The sequence below is a fragment of the Scophthalmus maximus genome, chromosome 3, assembly GCF_022379125.1.
Source record: "Scophthalmus maximus strain ysfricsl-2021 chromosome 3, ASM2237912v1, whole genome shotgun sequence".
NCBI classification, from domain to species: Eukaryota; Metazoa; Chordata; class Actinopteri; order Pleuronectiformes; family Scophthalmidae; genus Scophthalmus; species Scophthalmus maximus.
This window is the reverse complement of record NC_061517.1, coordinates 13,159,326-13,174,835: the sequence shown is the minus strand read 5'-3', so window position 1 is coordinate 13,174,835 and position 15,510 is coordinate 13,159,326. Positions and strand designations below refer to the sequence as shown.

The 15,510-nt window shown below is 41.9% G+C and overlaps 1 protein-coding gene across 2 annotated transcripts in view; it reads left to right on the top strand.

Annotated features, from left to right (window-relative positions):
- The window catches only part of dip2ba (disco-interacting protein 2 homolog Ba), a 41,805-nt gene that overhangs the window by 3,712 nt on the left and 22,583 nt on the right, over nt 1-15,510 (top strand). For both annotated transcript variants that reach the window (XM_035644678.2, XM_035644677.2), the window contains exon 2: nt 14,436-14,507. In XM_035644678.2, coding sequence (XP_035500571.1) covers nt 14,436-14,507 — 72 coding nt within the window. The remainder of the gene's footprint in view (nt 1-14,435; nt 14,508-15,510) is intronic.

Here is a 15,510-nt window from a genome sequence, read left to right as displayed (position 1 = left end):
CCCAGGGCTCAAGCAGATGGTTGGGTACTCTTGGCAAAGGTATATCTTTGTGTGCTTGTGTGTATACAGCATTTGTGGACATGCATATATGCGTGTGTGCATGTGGCACAATGCTGTTTCTGTGAATAGTTAATAATGGCTGCAGTCCCTTTTACTCCTCCAGGCCTGTAGTAGGCTGAATTATTCACATGCTCTCATTAAATACCAGGACACCCTCACAGAGAGGTGTGGGTGGCTGTATTGGTGTGTGTGGAAAGTGAGCGTGACTTCTCCCTCCCAAGGTAGACACTGAGATCTGCATAGAATACATATCCTAATTCCTTTGAATCAGTGCAAGGAGATATATTGATATCCTACTCATCAGTCCTAAAATGTGAACATGTACAGGACTTTCTACAGTAAAAGAGATTTCACTCTTTAAATGTGCTCTGATGTAAGGGCAGGCAATAGCCACAATATCAGTAAGAATATTTTTATTTCAATATGATATGAGTTTATTATTGAAATAAATGGTGAAGGTAAATAAAATTACACAAAGTATTGTTTTTATTGTAGTATGCATACAACATTTTAATTTTACAATGGCATTTTAGAACTGAAAAAAACTCTGTCTACACAACCGTTTTAGCTTTGTATACCAGTATCAATCCCTGTATATACTATCACACCTGAAAACACAGGTGTAAACAGGAAGCAGATTGTCTACTCTGCAGTTGGTTACTTATTTACAGAAAATGCTACGAATGAGAAACAACATCTGTGAAAATTAAAAGCAGGGATTTCATGATGAACACAGAAATGCATTTTAAAGCAAAATTGAAATAATGTGGATATAGCCTTAGTAACTTTCAAATTTGCCTCCATTTTAATTAGCTTGGAACCAGTGATATAGTCAACTGACTTTTGTCAACAAGGACAATATGTGATCATATTATCCACAATATGAAGCTTGATATATAACCGTAGAATCGTTTCCCAGTGTTATTGTTATGGGTTGCTGTGCTGTGGAAGTCTGAAATGACAAACAGGATATACAAAATATTGGAATAGTGCATGTAGACATGAATGACTTTGGTTGAAGCACCTGTGGCAGCAAGCATCCACTCTGCTGACGTTCCCTTGTCCTAAATGGTGTGGTTCTGTGTCTGACCTTGTGCTCTTCATTTGACCTTCCTGTTGTGGGAAGCAAGTTCATAGAAGAGTTCCCAAAAGTCAGGGAATGAAATTTCACATCACATTAAACATAAGGATTCGCCCATCGATGTGATGTGCAACCTACTTCGGTATCTCAAGTTAAACTAACAGTGTTCAGAAATAGGACATGTTTACAAGTCTGAATCCCGACTTATTGTAGGTTTGTGAGTCACTGGAATTAGGCGTGTCTTCTCCAGGGCACATCCATCCACCTTTGAGTGAGAGAACCTGTTCTACTTTCATGTCTCACTAGGCCGTTTACTGGGTTGAGAGTTGTGATGCCAGCTGTGACTCATCATAATGGTGAAAAGAATGGTGATCAAGTCATATCAGACCCTTTCTCGCAGTCACACTCACAACACCCACCTTCATTCACAAATTGACCAACCTGTAATCTCAACTGGACGGTGAAGCACGTCTCTGACGTTGCATTGCGTAATCTTCCTCCACTCACTGCTTTTGTGGCCTGCAGCCGCTTCGTCAGGCTGTGACACACCAGACACTGTTGACTAATGCACACTGATTTGTGCCTCATGGGCTAAGTGATGAATCTCAGTGGTAGCGATGCAGAAATCAAGGTGTGTTGCTTTTTCTGTTTGTTGGTGTTGTCAGACTGTGGGAGCTGATGTGGTACCCCCTTCAATTTATCGCTAGGCTATATCAACTGCCCGGCAGGCCACGTGACCGTGCTAATGCTGAAGAATGCTCTTGTGAATATAAATAGACCTGGCTGGCAAGACAAATTCACTTTCATGCCCGAGGAGGAGAAAACAAGAATCTCTTTGACACAAAAGCTCCCCCATTATTGCAGTGGAGGCCACTCTACACTGCTTCCCTAGGAGTCAGTCCTAATTGTGTGTTATTTTTTTCTCTCGCTAAGGGTAATGTTCCTGGCTGGTAGACAGCAACTAGTGTCAAACACTTCCAAATCTAAGCAGCTGAATGGCTTGGCTACATGTGGGTCACCGTTTTGCCCATGGGTTGTATGTGAAATACCATGAACTGTTGCGATGTGCCCTGCAGGCCAATCAGCCTGCTGTCTGACTCATGAGGAAAGTTGCTATATGTGTGCTAATTGTTAAGCATTTTACCAGTGTTACCAACAAATTTTGTATATGTAACTTTAATGTTGACCCATGAAGCATTTAGGAAAATTACATTGCCAATGAATCAGCTGATGCACAGTTCTACGTTTATCAGGGTAACTTCTGTTGCGTGTCCTGTTACAATGAATGCCTCAGTAAAATCGACTGGTCCAATGCTTTCCCCAGGAAGACAAAGGTTTAGCTCACGTTTTCTAACCCTATCAGCAGAAAAATGTGTTGAGAAAGCTTTATTTCCCCCAAGAAATCTCTGAGGAAGTTGGAAATTTAATGCAGCACTCTGACTGAGGTCCACTGTATACAAATATACAAATACATGTATTGTGTATTGGACCTTCCTTGGCTTGCTGAAGAAGCAAGAAAACAATCTTGTCATTTTGGAGGTTAGTTTGCCTTCTGCAATTTAGAAGTTTGAACAGTTCAAAAACGTAGATGTAAATGTCAAAATAGGGTTTTTTTGATTCGTAAAGGTGACATCCATTTTTGACACAGTCCATGAGTCCTGGAGGCTTAAGGCACATTTCTGAATCTTTGTTTTTCCTGTCAGTAACATTGACAGTGAATGTAGAAATAGCTTCCACATGATTTGTGACTGCAAAAATGAATAACTCTTGCAACTATGATGGGTATTGACTGTTAAAATTACTACAGCTTTACCTATAATCTTGCTGTCTGTTGTTAATTGCGTTATCCTTAGTTTGTCTCAAAGGATAGTCTCTTCAGATGATCAGCCACAGCTGATCATTACATGCTTTTTGAAAACAGGGTGTGGAGAATGGGGGGTATTTTCTCAGCAGCTGGTCAGTTTCTATATATGAAAGCGCAGGCCTGCGTCACAGGAAGGGCTGATGGGAAAACAGAGCTCAGGGGTAAACCAGTACTGTATATGTACAATGAAATTTTCCAAAAGGTCAACCGCTTTCTCCGTCAGTCACACATTGGGTCAGTGTTTTATGTTGTTTCCCTTTTGGACTTGTGCCGTGCTTTTGAATAGTTCTCTCTTCCTAATTCTTGTGCGGAGCCAGAGGATTATCAAAAATTCCCACTGAGTAGAAGTCCTCAGGAAACCCCCTGAACAAGCCGACGTGTAGCTTCCCTCTTGGCCCCTCAGAACACATTGTGCTAGTGCTTGGCCTGTGGTCATGGACCCTTTTACTCCAAGTCCTGAGAGAGAGAGAGAGGTAAAACAAAGGGCATGAAAACACAGACTGGGTGTGGCTTCAACCTCATAATCCCTTACTGTCGGTAACACTGGCTTCTGGGCAGGTGCAAGTTCCCATATTGTATTTTTTTGCTTTGAATGGCAATATTTGGTTATTGTTGACATGTGGTAGAATTACAGTTACTTGCCAGGCTGGTCTGCGTCATCTGCAAATGTTGCTCCGGACATTTTTCAGAACTTTTCCTGCCAGGGCCCTTGTAAAATTTCTGGAAAATGCCTGAGTGTGCATAAGGGAGAATATACAGCAGGAAAATCTCCTGAAGACTGGCGGGGAGAGCCACCCCGGAAATGTTCCTGCTGTTGTGAACGGACATCCTGCGGACATTCTTCATATGTGAACGTCAAAAACTCAGGACATTTTCAGCAGTTCATGTCTGAAAACAGCTTATTTCTGACTTTTCTCTATCAGTAGGCTCTTTCTCTACAGTAGGTGTGTCATATTTCATAGTCCCATAGACAGTGACACTGACGACTTCTGTTTGGATGTTATCTTAATGACTTGGATGTGATTCTGTTAATGCTGTTCTCACAATAACATATACGGTCTCTTAACTTCTTTTTTTGCGCCTTTGCTACATTGTAGAACTGTGTGCAACCTCGCTCCCACTCACTCCCTCTGTCGCTCTCTCTCCCTCGGCAGCATCGGGAGAAATCTCCGCCATGTCGGTGGGCCATCAAAACATCCATAGAGGTTTTACTGTCCTCTCAGGCAGCCATGGATATAGTTTGGGTGTAGGTGTGCGCATTCCTGCGAGGGTCATGCGGTTCTCAGGAGGCCGGGAGTCTGCACTTTGACCGGTCAGAAAATAATCAGTAATGAAAATGATTGTTTGGCGCAGCCCTATAGTGCAGATATAATTTCATGAATATCCGTCAGGATCATACTAGTTTTAATCACCTTTCCATCATCACTACACCTTCAGCGTATCCTCCTCTTGCCTTTGTTGCTGTGAGTAGCTTGTTGCTAACATCTCCTCACTACCACTCCCCTGTGACCTTGCACCTTCAGTTTCACGTGAGGTGAATCGGTTTTGCCAACTCAAAGCTCGACAGGCATTCAGCGCATATAACTCTTCTAATCATTTTTCAGACCAGGCATAAACTACTATCCTGAAGACAGGCTCTTTAATGACTGTGAGCAGTAGGTGGGAGGTCAGGACTGTGAGCTGTCCAGAGAGTGTAGAATCAACGCTTGAGATGTGAGTGTTTCACAGAGGCCACTCAGATGTCCTGTTATGAGTTTATAATATTGATTTAATGGGTCAGCTGCCAGACTAACATTCCTCTTTCTACATCAATATCCTCTTGTAACCCATCATCCATTAGAAATTAAGCAGAGACGAGGGTCATCATTTGTTCATATGTCATCTGGAGGTAGGCTGTTGCCGAGCTAATCTCAGTTTTCATGGCCCTTGTTCATCCTGTGGCACCACTGAACCCACAGTTTAGTTCATGTGCAGGGCGCGGTTGACCTCATCTCGGGTCTGTCTCACACTGAACCCTGTATCCCTGAACTGCATTGCCAGCCACATTGAAACCCGACACCACTTGCTCACTTTCTCTGCTCAATACACCCTGGTTACCCAGCAATGCTGAAACACTGGTCTGTCATGCAGTTTGTCTGAATAAGTCTCTACTCTGCTCTCTGCTCTTCTTTTCTTTAGTGTTGTTGAAATAAGTTAGACTTAACATTCTGACCAGGTCATACTTCATACCTTCATAGTTAAAATAGATGAGCTAGAAGAGGAAGTGATAAAAGAACTCACGCTGGTCGGTTTATACAGTGAAACAGTTTTTCTTCACAGCAGATGCTTTGATTGGTCAATTAGCTTGTTCTGTAGTGTTACAACTATCTTAATTTTGCTCTTCGAGGAATTTGATGCATTTTAACAAAAACAAAGACTGACACAATGTCATGGTGTGAGCAACGAAAACAAGAGATAGTGGTTTGTTTGTTGAGGGAAACTAAGAAATACTAAGCCCCACCGCACGTACAACACAAACATCCCATAATAATAATAATAATAATATATTGGATTTATAAAGCGCTTTTCATGTACCCAAAGCGCATGTCTGCACGGTGTTCTGATTTTATGCTTCTGGAGGACAAATTAGTTTCCACTTGATGATGGAAATAACTAGGCAGGTTTGTGAAAGGGATGAATTTAGACGTCTATCTTTGTAGAAAATAATTCAGCCATTATTAATATTATTAATTATGCCTGTTCCTAGTTGCTTCTGCTGCATCACTGTACGTTGTGTTTTGTGTTGATAAACCTCATTCTGGGATGACGATGGATCACTTTTGATTTACTTTGTGTATGTGTAACTATATGGGGGGGTTACCCTGTAATTTTTTTAAATGGATAACTATGCTGACGGTTGTAGTTTGACCCAGATTTTCATCAGGATTTTTCTTTTTCACAACCAACATTATGACTTGGCCTAGAAGGGAAAACACAGGTTGTACTGATGACATTGATTATAGGTGAGTTTCCCTGTGAGGCTTTTCATTGAGCCAGCATTGAAAGCAGTAAAAATGCAGGAACTGACTAATGTGCCATTTAAGCACAGGTGTCATTACATGTGTGAACTTACTGTAAACTACTGTGAGGATTCAAAATATCTGCTGGAAAAAGGGCCCCGTCGATAATTCGTCAAAATGATTAGTCTTATCACTTTGATGAAGTAAAGTGCTCCATATTTATCTATAAATCAACTTGTTCCCTGCCAAGACTGTACAACATGCCTGTATTGTCTGTAGGGAAACACAGCAACCCAGATTAGTGCAAGGGCATGCCAGTATATCAACAGTAGCATACATTTGATGGGGGTGTCAAATGTTGATGAAAGATGAATCGGGTTAGGATTTAAGGATTCCTTAATGTTTTCTTCAGGAAAAGTTGTTTTCTGGCTTGTACTCAAGACTTCTGGGTCGGATAATGTGCTCTCGTCAGTGTGACTTTCTCACTGAGCCAGAAGTAGAAATGAGCTCTCAATGCAGTGACTGTCCCCAGCTCACACAGCTGGCTTTAGAGCTCCATCTGTGCCAATAAAAAGCGCACAATGTAATAGAAGTAATGGAGGAAGTAGGGCAACGCTCCCCCTGCACTCAGGCAGAATGTGAATGCTTTAAAAGCTTGGAAGGATCTTTTAGAATTTATTTTGGCAAAAATAACCTTCAGGATACTTGTTGAGGCACAATCGAATCTGATTGTGCCTCAACTACAGAAATGGATTGTTAATCACCGTTTCATAGTTGGCATAAATCTTAGTTTTGATCTTCATATGGCCAGCACAATTGAACTGAAGTGTTTTTTCCTGTACAGGAAGGTCTGATTTAATGAAATGATTAGGTGCTTGACTCAGGCAGGGGTTAATTGGCCTGCATGTTGTGTTTGTAATTCTTTACATATGTGTGATTTTCTCACATTCAGGATACTAGCACAGTGACTTTGATGTGCATGTGTACAGTATATGCATTGTGAGCTGCTGCTTCTTTGCTTTCTTCTGACTTTTTCTTAATCTCTGTCTAAGTATATACATATATACATATACAGATATAGGCTACATATACTTTCCACCCCCTTCTGTATGTTGGCAAATGCAGGTGTAACACATTTATGAAAATCTTTTTCACTTGAACGATCAGTGCTGACAGATCTCAATCAACTTTTAATTCCCGTAAAAAATAAGTTTTAGAGTTTTTCCTCAACAAAATCCTTTAGAATTGTAAATATATTCAGTGCTGGGAAGGAAACTCATGCTCAGCAACAAACAAACAAACAATAATAAAAAATGCAAATGTGCCTAATAGTGTTAAAGGTACTTGCACTGTTTTATCAGTTATCATATACCCACGAAACATTCTTCTGATGTGAGTATATGTCACAGTATCAATTCATGGCAAGTTCATCTGTTGACAGTTCAAGACATACTGTACAACTAACTGGTAATGGGGAAACAAACTGTGGCTGTCCCTGCCAGTTACACTATCATTTATTTTAGTTAAGCAATTTGGGGGGGAAAAAACATTCTGCTCTTTGCATTGGTACCTCCTAATCCTTAATAAACTGTTGTTTCAAAATAACATTTTCAATTTCATCATTCATTGTTTGACATATCAAAACCCAAACAAAATCTCTGCTTGCCATAGAGGAGAAATCAAATGTCCCCCAGCTGTTTTTTTCTCAGCTGGTAGGCAGATTTCTTCAGTCAACCCCTTCTCATTCTTCATCCTCGCTTTCTGCCTGAAACCCCCACATGGAGTCACTGGGTCCCAGAGGAACTGTAGGCCTACTTTTCCAGTGGAAAACATTGGTCCTGGAAGTGGGAGACCTTATTACAAACGTTTGAAGCGCAAACCCAGATGTGAACAAAATGCCTCCTGACTAATGAGCAAGTAACTTGTGATATTTAATAGCTGTGATTCAACTGCTGATAAAATGAGAAGAAGCACCTGAAAATGTCAAAGCCCCAAAGGCTCAACCAACCTAATACTGACTGGTGTTCCCTTGTTTTTTTTATTATTGTGCCAAAAAAAAAGTTCCCTAAGGCGCACTATATATTTGTGAGTTTCATAAGTGCTAGGTAGAGAATATAAGATAACATACCCAGAAAATATTCAGTATTTCTGTAATACTGTAAGAATGTTCAAGCAAGTTCTAAATGTGATACATTATTTAGTCTTGAAAATGTCACTAAAATAAAACTGCCCTTGCAGTTTCATAAAGCCCTTAGTAATTCTCTGTAGTCACTGGAGCCCCACAGGTATGGACTCTCAGGGGCTGTTTCCGATATTAGGGAATAAAACATTTAAGATACTGATAGATTGGCCTGTGTGTGTGTGTGTTTGTGTGTGTGTGTGTGTGTGTGTGTGTGTGTGTGTGTGTGTGTGTGTGTGTGTGTGAGTGTGAGTGTGTGTGTTTAATCATTAACATCATTATATATAACTAAAATAAAAAGCAAACACAACATAATATATAGAACTTGAATAAAAAAAATTAACATACATTCTTTTTACGCAAATTGTAAACATAAATGCACTTCTTTTCTGCATTGTTTATTCTGTAAAATATGTTTTCATATTGGCAGACATAAACTGCGATACTGATATCTATTAATCGGCCAACAGAAAAAATGATCAGGCTCAAGTAGTCGCTTGCTTGATCAAGACTTTAAAACCTACAGATACTCATAATTTGTGGACTGGAACAAGAGAATATTTGGCATTTTCTTAAGAATGTATAAAATAGAATGTATTAAATGATCGAACGATTAACAAAATAGTTGCCGTTGATAAATGAAATGAATCATATTATAGCAATGAAGCAAAAGTCAAGTATGTAAATTGACTCTTTAACACTTGTCTGGCTGTTTGCATTTTAAAGTGTGGAAATGAGCTTCTACCATCTACTTGAACTAATGCCCAGGTGCCATTAAATGGCCTCGGTGTCAGAATCATTCATTTGCGTTTCCTGCCAAGTGCTATTTACCCATGTTCTCAGCACAGTCTGCCCGTTGTTTTGTGTGTCTTCTCCGAGTCTCTATAAATAAGATCCTGTGGGTGACGTTAGTTCCTCTCCTCTCATCCCCTGTGTTTATGTGTATTTACATGCAAATGTGCACACTGTGGTGGCTACTTGTGCGAGTCTGTTTGCGTTGCGCTGTGTTCTCGCTGTCGTCCGCCCAACAAGAGCCTATGGGAGCGTAGCTTACTCTTGTTGCTATCTGCTTCTCATGAGATGGAGTAGTATGTTAGCTTCACATTTGTCAGAGACAATAAACCACTGATCAACAAAGACGGCTTTGTGCAGATCAAACGAGCACCAAACTAAGCCCCAACATGACTTCACAGGGGATACAGTCCTACATCTCAGGCTTGGAGACCAGCCTCAGGTCAGAATTTGCAATCTCTCCTTTTACACAAGCGCACACAAATATCCAGGCGCAAAAATGTAATCTGTGGGGTAACATGTAATCTGAGATTACAGAGTAGAAATGTCAAAAATGTGAATAATGTGGATAATTCTCACAATGTGAAGTGTGTGTTTGTGTACAAGTCATGTGTTTGCAAGTAACCTGTGACATGTAGGTGCTTGTGTGCATGCAGGCAGAGCTACCGATACTCTGAGGAAAGGGGAAATTGTGGGCGACAGAGGCCGTCGTGTCACTTCCTCCCAAAATAATCCGCCCTCAGTAATTACAGCAGCTCTCTCAGGTGGGGGGGCCGAAATATCTGTGTACAAGCAGGAAAGGGTCTGTTTGTAATTTTGAAGGTTTTCTGTGTTATAAAACGTAACCAACTATATATTTGATGAAATAACATTAGCGTAGCTGCAACATCCTTGAGAAAGAAGTAGAAAACGACCTTGTGTGTGTGGTTAACATGAAAGCTTGTTCATACATGATCTTCGTTTCGTTGCCGTAAGCCGTGAGTGCTGGAGGCTAATCAGCTGATTCTTAAGACGCCCAGTCGCACATTCACCACCATATGTACACAACACATACAAATATATATATCCTTATCTGATCCCTGAATTTCTGGAAGAAACATATATTAATACACTGCAACATTCAGCTACAGTATATCTGATGGTGCTTTCTCTATACTTGAAAAATAACTGGACCCACTGTCACATGATTTGTCATTTAAGAAAATGAACCCTGACTACAAGCCTGATGGAAAACTTTGGCGTTGAATTGACCTTTGCTAAGCTTCTGAGACAGAGAGTAACATTTTCCAAAATTGTGAACAGTTTTCATGAGCTACCTAATATCGGCAAAGAAGGAAGCGGAACATCGCAGGTTTAAAGTTGGCAGCAGGCGTCGCTCTGATTGGGAGAAGGGCTGCAGAGCACACTGATTTTGATGTTAGAGTTTTATGTAAATATCTGAGACTTTTTACATTAAGTGTTGTTTGGCGATCGTGGCAGCTGGAATTAAACTGATTGTTCAGATATCAACACAAACTGACAAACAATCCTTTGAAGTCCTCCTCTAATTCCAGTATTCATTTCACCTATTGCTGAATGATTGTAAAAGATCTGTCTCATTTTGTTTGTGTTATGATTTGTATTCCCTCTGCACAGTGTGCTCTCATAACATAACCTCAGCTTTTCCTTCCCAGGGCTCTCTGACTGTGCTGCACTCTCATACCACGATTCATTATTCATCAGTTACTCGCCACTGCTGTGGTATTCATTTTTGTCTTTAAGTTTGTTCGAGGAAGCCACACAAAGTCTATTGTTAGAAGTATTGCAAGAAAAATAACGTGGATCAGCTATACCGTCTGTGAGCTGGAAGGTTACGGACTGCACCAGACATTAAAAACATTTTTTTTTGTTTACCCACTTGAAAAATGACTTAAATTGGTAACACACAAATTAATTAAGTTTGTTCCACTTAAAGTTAACAAAGAAAGACAATTTAAAACTTCGAGTTGAATAAACTTAATTAATTAAATTAATTTAAGTTGATAAGCAGTTTTCGTTTTTCAGTGAAGGTATTGACTTATTGGACCGAACCTAATTAAAGGAATGTCTCTGACCTTGATGAATGTAGGCAGATGATAACTTCCACAAAAAGATTTCAGTGCTTAGATTTAATGGCAATGGGGGCATTTCACATCACTCTGGTGTTAATGTAGCCCATGGTGTTATAATCCTACCATTCTGGACATCAGTTGGGGCTTTAGGCATCAGTTAACTTTATTCATCTCCAAACAGTTAATAAAATGACTAATGTCACATTCATATCATATAGTTTTACTTTAACAATGAGTAGTCCTTCACATTGGCCTCTTAGTTGTCAATTAAGTGGGGGATATATTTGATGGCGTCAATACAGATGTTTTTGTACCCTCGGAAAAATGGCTGCATGGCGAAATTCAGCTAATTAATTTGTGTAACTCCAAAACTAGCGGTTGGAGTATCGGTTGTTGAATAATGCATGAACACTCCCATGTCGAAGCAAAAGGATTTTTTTCTATTCTTCCAATTCTACGGAAGATACAGCGAAAAATATTAAAACTGATCATTAATGGCTGAATGTGTGACGTCCAGTGTAAAATCCCTTTATGTGAGTGTTTTATTTGCTTTACTGTTGCTTATGTATGTGTTTCTATGCCCTCTGTGACCCTGCACAGTCATCTGTTAGTGTCTGACTTGTCCTGAGGTCAGAGGTCATCAGCACCTGTTGAAAAGAGTCAGATAGTCACTGTCATCTTCAGTGTGTTTAGAAAAAACTTTTAAAAGCCTGGAAGACACAGGGTTTATGATGATTGCTTATAAAAAATAAGATGACATTTGTCACTGAATTAAGGCATCTTGGATCTTTTCTAATCACCTTTGGCTCTATCACAGTATGTTGAACAGGTCCAGAATTTGGACGGACACACACACACACACACACACACACACACACACACACACACACACACACACACACACACACACACACACACACACACACACGGTTTGACACACTGACACACATCTGACAGGGTAGGCCTCTAATGCCAATCTCACTGAGGGCTCACTCAGCATTAATTCCTCCGTGTACTGAAGCGCCCTTTAACCTGTACCAGCTGTGTACAGCTGGTACACACACACACACACACACACACACACACTCCCTTCCTGCACCTCGGGGGTTTTTGGCCAGTGAGCTGGCTCTCCTGGCCAGTTGGCCCTCTCTGTTAGTGCGGTGCTCTCCAATCAGCACATTCCTCTTTCTCTAGACACAGACACTGGGAGACAGTTTTGGCAGCGCACACACAGGGTGGGGTAACACTCATATCCTGTCCCCTGACCTCAGATTTTATACACTCACACACACATGCACACACGCGCACAGTTACTGTACTGTTTTGCTCCTGCTTACACTCGAAACACCGCATTCTTGCTCTCTAAACATAAAGCTTTTCCTCTGTTTTGAAGCAGCTGTCACACTCACTTTTTCAACCCACAGCCCCTCAGTGTCTCTCTGCCTATACTGCCAGCCACAGAGCCCGTGTGGCCGTGCCAATCCGAGCCTGTTGTTATGTCCCACACCAATACAGACTGTCCTCTGTCTGTGTTAATGACCCCCATCCCGCCCTTCCTCCCTCCCTCCCCCCGGCCCCACTTCGGCACCAGAACTGGGTCTCGACAGAATGCTGTCTACAACAATAATGACGCTCCAGTCCACTACAATCAATTTACTGTAGATTTCTGTGCTTGCATGTCTGTCTGCGAGCGTTTTCCTTGATAAAAACAAGCCTGTTGCACGTACAAGGAAGGGGATACAATGAAAAAGAGTCTGTAACACAGATTTGCTGCTGTGTTTTTCATCCCTTTCGTGTCAAGTGTGTGTATTCAGGCATGAAGTCAGGGCTGAATGCCGGCCATCCAATTTGAGCTTTTTTTTACAAGGCACACAATCACACACTCCCTCTTAATCTAAAACTTTTGTTTTGCTGACTTTTTCCTCTGCGAGTGTTGTGCACTTCATCTCCTCTCTCCCTGTTCCCGTTCCTCTCTTTCACGGTGTTGTGAAACCTCGAGAGTTTTTCTGCATGTGAATGAGCAAAAGAAGGAGAAATAAAGTCTGCAGCTCACACGGGTGATCTACATACTCAATCCTAAGGGGAACTTTCTTTTCTGATTCTGTTGTTTATTCAGGCAAACACAGTTAAGACACAGTGTGAGTCACACATGGGACTCACCACCCAGTACCGGCTTATCCAGCCAGCCTCCCTCGAATCTGCTGTGAACTTTGGCTCCCCCCTGTCTCTCCTCATTTTCTTTCCATTGTTCCCTCTAGCTTCCCCCCTTGGTCATCAACCCCCCACTGTAGTTTGGGCGAGGGTCTCCTTGTTGTCACTGCTCAGTGTAGAGGAGGTATCAAGGGACTGAGACTAAGCAGCCCTTTGGCTCGTTGCACTTGACATAGCATGCAGTGTTATCACTGGACATAGAAGAAGGGGAATAACTGAGAGGGACTGCATCAACGGGATTGTTTGTGTTTACAAAGGGAGAGTGCATGTATGTAAGTTAAACTGGCTTAGGTGTGTCTTGCATGCATGTTTACTGTACAAGCAGCAGACTGTGTGTTTTGGGGTCCCGGTTAAGTGGACTTTGTCCTGCCTCTGTTGCTCTCCAACAAACTCTGGTTTGCGGTGGGAGTCCTGCCAGTCCGAGGACGAATGAGGAAGGGGTGGTGCTACAGGGGTGTACAGTGGGAAGAAGAGGGGGGAGGGGGTGGAGGAAATAAATGATAGAGTCCCATGTGAAACTGGATCACATGTTTTCCTTTTTTGCTCTGCTTACTATCCTGACTGTTCCCGACAGCCTTCAGTTTTGCCATTGTTTTCTGCCCCTGGCATGGTTTATCTGCCGGTTGCCCTAATCATATTTGGGTTTGGTAGCCAGGGGGAGATTTTTGTGCACTCATCGTGTTTGTTCACCGGGGGCTAATGTAAGACCAAATAATGGTGTTATCTCTGTGGCATGTTGTAAATGGACTGAGCCGTCAAAATGTGGAGTTCAGTAGATTTGGTCTTTAAGAGGATTATAATTATGACTCAACCCTTGCAAAAGAATTAGCTACAGCAGGGCCTGTGTGTGTGTGTGTGTGTGTGTGTGTGTGTGTGTGTGTGTGTGTGTGTGTGTGTGTGTGTGTGTGTGTGTGTGTGTGTGTGTGTGTGTGTGTGTGTGTGTGTGTGTGTGTGTGTGTGTGTGTGTGTGTGTGTGTGTGTGTGTGTGTTTGTGTTTGTGTGTGCGCGTGTGCGCACAAGCCTCCCCTCACTATCAGGGGAGGCTTGTGGAACCTCATCTGGTCCACGTACTATGTGTTTGTGTGTGCAGTTGTCTGTTGGTGTTTGTATGGTAATTATGGCTAACATAACAGTATGGTGTCGCTGTCCTCTCTCCTAGGTGACATCACGCAGAAGGGCTATGAGAAAAAGAAAGCCAAGCTGCTGGCCTCCTTCATCCCCCATTTGCCAAGTAAGCCCAACTCTTCTTCTTCTTCTTTTTTTTTGCCTTTCCTCATTTCTCTTCTAACACTTCCTTCCCCTTTGCTGTGTCATCTCCTCTGTCAGAATTCATTCAGAAAACAAGTCTCAAATAACTCAAATAACAAATAGTTCTTTCTGGTCAGTTTTGAGAATCACACTGAAAAAATTGTCTTTGTTTGTGTCGCTTCAAGTGTCCTTTTTTCTAATCTTCTTAAGAAAGTAACAACTGACTGTCCAGTGCAACTGTGATTCTCTTTGTCAAAGTTGTTCAAGAGGATTTCTGGCTTTGTGTGGCACTCTTGTGGACAAAAAGGGAACTGCAGTAACATTGAACATCTACCCCTCCAAACAAAACATGTGTGTCTGTTTGTGCCGTCCTTAGTGAGTCGTGGACACAGTTTTCTTTAAACCAGTGTCAGCTTACAATACAACAAGTCACAAAAGTAGGGAAGTACCAGAGTTTCACAGTATTACTACGAGCCAGTCACCTTTGGCCTCGTTGGTTAGCTGATCTGTTTGGATTTTCTTAGACCCTGTCTACACGACTGCAAATTTGTTGTAAATACACGGAAGTCTTGCATGTATGGGCCTCCCGTCCTGACGCACCCGGAGTTTTCGCTGCCTGAAAACGCACTCTTTTGAATCCAGTTCCCAGGGTGGAGAAGATAAATCTCCCCCCTGCGTTTGTGTATTTGAGTTTGTGTGAACGCCAGATACGCATACGATGATGTCATCTCCCAACCCCACCCCTCGACCCTCGACCCTCGCCCGCGGCATCTCCAACAACAACAATGGCGGACTACAGGCTTGTAGCCTTGTAGTCCAGTGCGAGTCGCAACAGCAGTTCGCACTGGGGGTCGTTTTCGAAATATCTTGTGGTGTGGACAGGGCCTCAGTCAGCTGCCTCGCATGAGGGTGTGTCGTTTCCTCCAGAACAGTTGCACCACATTAGCATTTACATGGAAAAAACAAATCCTTCTTGTTGTGTAAAG